A 6851-nucleotide genomic window follows, 5' to 3' on the forward strand; every position below is an offset into this window, starting at 1 on the left:
CTACTACTACTACTACTACTACTACTGTTGTTGTTGCTTCTGCTGCTACTACAACTACAACTAATAGTAATACTGCAACTACTACTACTACTACTACTACTACTACTACTACTACTACTACTACTACTACTACTGCTGCTGCTGCTGCTACTACTACTGTTACTACAACTACAACTAATAGTAATACTGCAACTACTACTACTACAACTACTGCTACTGTTATTATTACTTATACTACTACTATTACAACTATTACTACTACTACTACTACTACTACTACTACTATAAGTACTACTACAACTAATAGTAATACTGCAACTACTACTACTACTACTATTACAACTACTACTACTACTACTATTACAACTACTACTACTACTACTACTACTACAACTAATAGTGATACTGCAACTACTACTACAACTACTACATCGACTACTACTACTACTACTACTACTACACACAACTACTACTACAGCGACTACTACTACTACTAAAGGGGCTGGATTTAGCTTGGTTGAGTGCTCGCTTGAGGTGTTTGCATCAAAGGATCGAACCATAACTGGTCAAAGTCTGTGGTATGTGCTTTCCTGTCTGTGGGAAAGTGCATATAAAAGATCCCTTTCTGCATTAAAACAGAAATGCAGCGGGTTTCCTCTATGTGTAAGATTTACCAAATGTTTGACATCCAATAGCTGATAATTAAATATTCAGTTTGGTCTAGTGGGGTTGTTAAACAAAACAAATTTTAACTTTAATCAAGGTACTCTAATGATGTCGTTAAACAGTTTTTTTTATTAACTACTACTAAAAATCATTTCTGTGATTCCAGATCGTAGCATGAATTCGCACGAACATTCCTTGGAATTTCACTGTTCACGAATCGAACAGGACTCAGCCGAAACATTACGATCGGAATTTCGAACATTCTTATCGGAAACCGCTTGAAACCGGAACCAGTCGCAGTTTGTTTTGAACAAAAATTGTGTTATTTATTTTAACAATCATGTTTTTTTTCCAGGTAAGTTTAAAATAAACGGTACATGTTCTGTGGTTTTTACTGTGAAGATGCTTTGATAAGCTTAGATTAATATTTTAACAAAGAAACAAAACAGGACAAATGAATTATTGAATGGAGTTCCGTATGAATCTGAAACGGGTTGTCGTAAAAATAGCTTCATAACTATTTTTAGTTTAATCACGTGGACGTTTGATCGCAGACTGGCGAAAATTGGTGACGATAAACGAAACGAAATAGGGCGGTTTCAGAAAAAATTTGAAAAATGTTTTATTTAACGACGCACTCAACACATTTTATTTACGGTTTTATGGCGTCAGACATATGGTTAAGGACCACACAGATATTGAGAGAGGAAACCCGCTGTCGCCACTTCATGGTCTACTCTTTTCGATTAGCAGCAAGGGATCTTTTATATGCACCATCCCAAGGCCGCAAGGGCGGTTTCAGAGTCGATCACATCAAATGTGTGCAGAGAGATTATACATATTTTTATTATTACCACACACACATCATAACAAACTTTTATTTAAACTCAAAATGTAAAATAAATAAAAAATTCTTATTTTTTTTAATTTATAAAGTAAATTGCAACCAATATGCTATTAAATTGTTCTTTAACTTTAAGATTTGTTTGTTTTTTGGTGTGTTTTTTTTTAAATCTATAGTCCATCACATAGCACACGTCTTTTTATTTTTTCATACTGTGGAATTTAGTACAAGTTATTTATTTCTAAGCCGATTTTTTTTTCTAAATTGCACACACAAATAGTAATCTTAAGTCAAATCAAACGGTAATTATTTACAAAAAAAAACAACACCAAACAAAACAAAACAAAATTTTTGTAGGAGGATGGGACAGGCTATAGTATAAATTATTATCAAACCAAACGACCCTAAATTTTGACAGAAATCCAATAAGACTTGCGTCATAATGACAAGGGGAAGGCCGGGGGGGGGGGGGGGGGGAGGGATTAAGGAACGTTATCGTGTGCAGTTTAATGGTTAGCACACACCTGCCGATCGGAGGTAGTTTCAAAATGTGCATCAGCACACACTAGACGATGTGACAGTCTTCTCGGCGTTACGAAGAACGATGACAACACAAAACTGCAGATTAGATATAACCATCTTCCTTCCGATTTAATTAACAACAATAATACTATCTCAATTTTAAGAGGGTACACTAAGCTAATCTTCGAGGCCCATTAACAATAATTACAAATAACAATAACCATGACCCCCCCCCCTCCCTCTCCCTCTCTCTCTCTCTCTCTCTCTCTCTCTCTCTCTCTCTCTCCTATTTCTTTCTATCTCTCTGACTATATATCTCCCTCTTCTCTCTTTCTCTGCCTATCTTCCTCTCCTTTCCCTGTCTATCTCTCCCTCTCCCTTCCCTATCTCTGTCTGTCTGTCTCTCTCTCTTTATCTCTACCATCCCATCTCTTTCTCTCTCTCTCTCTCTCTCTCTCTCTCTCTCCTCTTCCTCCCTCCCTCTCTCTGTTTCTCTCTCCTATTTCTCTATCTCTCTGTGATTCTTTCTTACCATATCTCTCCCTCTTCTCTCTTAATCTCTCTATCTCCCTCTTCTTTTTTTAACTATCTCACCCTATCTATCTCCACATCTTTCTGTGTCTCTGTCTCCCCCCCCCCCCCATCTCTCTCTCTCTCTCTCTCTCACACACGCGCGCATGCGTGCGCGCAACAATTACGACATCTATGGCGATATTACGTGCGCCCCATCATAAACTGTAGGCTTACATGAACGTGTTACTATTTCAGGAACGGAGCCATGAAAGTCACATACACCTTGGACAATGATAAAAAGAGGAATACTGAATTCTAGTTTGCGAGATCACATGGAAGGTTTAGTTTTGGATGACGTCAGAAGCGGTATATTTACCATCTAGTCAGTCTGTCGCGATGACGTCACATACAGTACACATACCTCTTGCCGTAACGTCAGAGGCGGCACATTTACCATCTGGTCAATCTCCGGCGATGACGTCAGAGGAGATGCACCATATGCCGTGCACCCAGTCTGTTGTGATGAACGTCGTGTCCAATAATAAAGAAGAAAGTTTCATAGTGAAAATCGCAGGTATACGAAGTCTCGCCTGTACATTTTTAACATAGTTTACTGCATCTTTTAGTAAACCTGTGTTGCGGCTGTTATAATAAATGTCTAAGGCGCGGATTCAAGGGTGTGTCGAGGGCGTCCGGACCCTCCTGCTCATGACATGTTTTTTCACTTATTTTATGTAGCGTTCACCGCCAATATACAACTTCCATTTTAGTAGTTGCATGTAGACCCTCCCCCCTCCCCCAGCAAGAAACATGGATTCTCGCCTGTGCCATGATACAAATGACAACTATATTTGAGTGACCTCAAGCTCTGTGCCTTTTTTTTTTCTTGGTTCAGTAGCTTACAGTAACGACTCCGTCACAAGGATATTGACGAAATGCGTGTCACGAGAAAAGAAAATACCATCACTATAACGTGGGTAATCTCCCCCTGTTCGATACTGGCGCTTCCCGTCATTACTTAACTATAGGCTTCGAAGGGGATACTACTAGGGAAGAGGGCATGGTCCCAACGCTGAAGATATACTTAGACGTAAGGGCTCACGTTTTTGTTGGGAGGCAGGCTGGTGTTTGCCCGAATTAAATGAAAAATGACCGAATATGGATAACAACGTTGTTATTTTTTCATATTAACATTACTTCCAAACAGCAATATTGGGTTGCAAACAAACCACTACGCATTTTTACATGGATTTCGACTAATATTGACTGATGAAAATACATGGTAAAAAGGCATCAATTTAGCACATTGTGCCTGAATATATCTATTGTTTTTACTTGAATTTGAGGATTTATTCCAGTTGCCCCCCCCCCCCCCCCCCCCCGCACACACACACACGTCTCGTACGCTTTTCAAGATATATAATGTTTTCCTTCGCCAGAATGGCAAATTAATATATAGCTGCCCCACTCCCCAGTTGCTGTCATCGTCCAGCGCCTATGCTGACAACGACCCTTGAAAACAAATTCTGGTTTCTTCTCTAGATGGGTTGATCACATCCACTAACAGAATCACGCCAGAGGACGGAATGGGCGACTCCACCAAAAGCGACGACGGTGAACCGGAAGTAATCGTCGATGCAGGAGACAACCTTATGTCGCTGGTCACCGAGGCATGCCGGGATACACAGTCCGCCAACAGTGCATCCACTTCAACAGGTCAGTCGTGAAATTTTTGTAATTTGTTTTTTCATTTATTAAGGGAAAAAACAATTTTGCCATAAAAGTTTCAGGGAAAATTGTTTCGATCCACCTAATGGGAATGGATCGAAGGATCGAATCCCTTCGGTAGACATATTCTCTGACTGCTGTTTTCCACCCAATCTAATTAAAATTAGCTCCACTATTACATGTGGATCTAACAGCAGCCGGTTGGAGCTCATGTCCACCAATCAAAACCTTATTTGCAGAATCATGCCAGTGATTTAAAAATAATTTGAAAACGTTCCGAATTATCCTGAGGGTATACGACATGTTTCGTGGTATGATTCTGCAAGTAAGGTTTTGATTGGTGGACATGAGCTACAACTGGCTGCTGTTAGATCCACATGTAATAGTGGAGCTAATTTTAATTAGATTGTTTTCCACCTATCTCAACCAGCGGCCCACGACTAGTACACCAAAGGCAGTGTTATGTGCTGGGGCCTCCACGAGTCAACATATTGGACTCGAGTACTCGAGGCTCAAACTCAACCTGGACCCGAGTACCCGCCACTAGATATGATATTGAGACTAAGGAATAAAGTAAAACAGAATTATTCATCTTAATTTTAACGCTGAACATGGATGCCAAATCATGCCATCGTATTGCATTCCACACATTCGACTTTTGTTTTTTCTACATGTCTCATGTAACCGGCGGCAAGCATATGGCAAAATGTCGTAAACAAATATAATTAAATGAGCGCTCTGCTTTGCACGGGTACTCGAGTCCTGTGAACGGACTCGAGTCTTGCTAGACCCGGGCCGTGCCCGAGTACTCGAGTACTCGTGGAGACCCTATTATGGGAAAACGTAGTGGGTTAATTCTGAAGACCACGAGTCAAAATGTTTACCACAGATAAAGAAGAGGCTGGTCTCCCCAGTAACTGCTACTGGTATCGTCCACTAGGACATGTTCATTTTTCTTTTTGGTCACACTATTTAACGATGACTTTTAAAAAATATATTTTCCCACAGATAAAGAAGAGGTTGGTCTCTCCACTAACTGTTGCTGGAATTGCCCACTGGTACACATATTTAAAACTTTTGTTTAATAGTTTGTTTTGTTTAACGACACTACTAGATCAAAGTGATTAATTAATCATTGGCTATTGGATGTCAAACGTTTGGTAATTCTGATTCGTAGTCAACAGAGGAAACCCGCGACATTTTCCTAATGCAGAAACGGATCTTTTATATGCACTTTCCCACAGACAGGAAAGCACACACCACGGCCTTTGACCAGTTGTGGTGCACTGGTTGGAACGAGAAAACCCCCGCTCAATCGACTGAGCTAAATTCCACCCCACCCTCCAATTTTGTTTAATATTCCCCTACAGATAGAGAAGAGGCTAGTCCCCCCCCCCCCCCCCCCTGCAACTGCTACTGGAATCGTCCACTAGTACACATTTTAAACACGTGTTTTAATATTCTCCCACAGATAGGGAAGAGGCTGGTCCCCCCAGCAACTGTTACTGGAATCGTGACTGCTCGCTGCAGCTGATCGACCTTCACACGCGACACCGCGCTCTTTTCTCCGACCAGCACTACAAGAAGAAAACCGTCTGGGAGATGGTGGCCCGCACGATGCGAGAACGAGGCTGCCAGTACACGTGGCACCAGGTGGAGAGCAAGTGGAAGTCGATGACGAAGAAATTCCGCGACACCGTCGACCACAACGAGCGCAACGGCCACGTCAGCATCCACACGTGTTCCTACTTCAGCGAGCTCGCCGCTGCATACAGATACAAACCCGACGTTGTCAAGATGACTCTAGAGGCGGAGTTTCCAAACAGCGGGGCCAAAGCAGTCGCAGGAGGAAACTACTCGACTGCTACAAAGCGCCCGGCCGATGAGGTGGAATCGGAGGATAGGGACGAGGTGGAAGAGGTTCCGAAGAAGAAGAAATATGTGTGTAACGGTTCGGTCGGTTCTTCCGGGAATTCTAGGACTTCCAGCGAACAGTCGTTCGAGTCGACGCCAGAGCTGTTCCGGTTCCTGCGAAATTTGCATAATGACCGGAAGCGGCACGACGCAGCAAATATGACTAAAATAGAAAATATGCACAAAGAGAAGATGGCAGTTTTCAGATCGTTTTTAGATATTTTCAAAAACTTTGTGGAGAAACAAAGTAAATAATGTTTAATGTTGTGACTTGTGTGTGTTGTTCTTTTCTCCTTTTGTTTTTTCGTCTTTCTATTAATTTTTTAAAATTATTATTGCGAGTCATGTTAATATTTTGATTCAAAACAGATAATTTATATAATGCATATGTGCGCTGTTAGCAAAAAATTAAAACATCAACCATAACCTATACACTCCAAAAAATTCAACAAAACAGTAGTGACGTAATAGATATATATGTGTAATTACGTCTCAAGGTATCTCCATATTGGAAAAGAGCTGGCAGCATTTTTAGTGGATTTATGAGGAAAATAAAAACATTTCCATGTGCGGCACTATACATTTTTTCGCCAAGGATTAAAAAAAAAGAGTACTATTTACGTCGAGGGGGTGGGGAGGGGGGCAGCGCTTTAATATATTTAGT

General features: G+C 41.0%; 1 protein-coding gene across 1 annotated transcript; it reads left to right on the top strand.

Moving 5' to 3' along the window:
• The first annotated feature begins 888 nt into the window (after positions 1-888).
• Positions 889-6454, top strand: LOC121386503. Its single transcript, XM_041517421.1, has 4 exons — positions 889-1021; positions 2801-3119; positions 4088-4261; positions 5745-6454. The coding sequence occupies exons 2-4, from the start codon at positions 2897-2899 to the stop codon at positions 6440-6442; spliced, it is 1095 nt and encodes a 364-aa protein (XP_041373355.1). The 5' UTR covers positions 889-1021; positions 2801-2896; the 3' UTR covers positions 6443-6454.
• The last annotated feature ends 397 nt before the right edge of the window (positions 6455-6851 follow it).

Source organism: Gigantopelta aegis, chromosome 12, assembly GCF_016097555.1.
Source record: "Gigantopelta aegis isolate Gae_Host chromosome 12, Gae_host_genome, whole genome shotgun sequence".
Lineage (NCBI taxonomy): Eukaryota > Metazoa > Mollusca > Gastropoda > Neomphalida > Peltospiridae > Gigantopelta > Gigantopelta aegis.

Bases quoted from the DNA above. Each gene is read 5' to 3' on its own strand.
- LOC121386503 (XM_041517421.1), top strand. From the start codon at position 2,897: ATGACGTCAGAAGCGGTATATTTACCATCTAGTCAGTCTGTCGCGATG. The intron at 3,120-4,087 runs GTATACGAAGTC...TTTCTTCTCTAG, and splicing joins TTTCATAGTGAAAATCGCAG to ATGGGTTGATCACATCCACT. The intron at 4,262-5,744 runs GTCAGTCGTGAA...ATTCTCCCACAG, and splicing joins CAGTGCATCCACTTCAACAG to ATAGGGAAGAGGCTGGTCCC.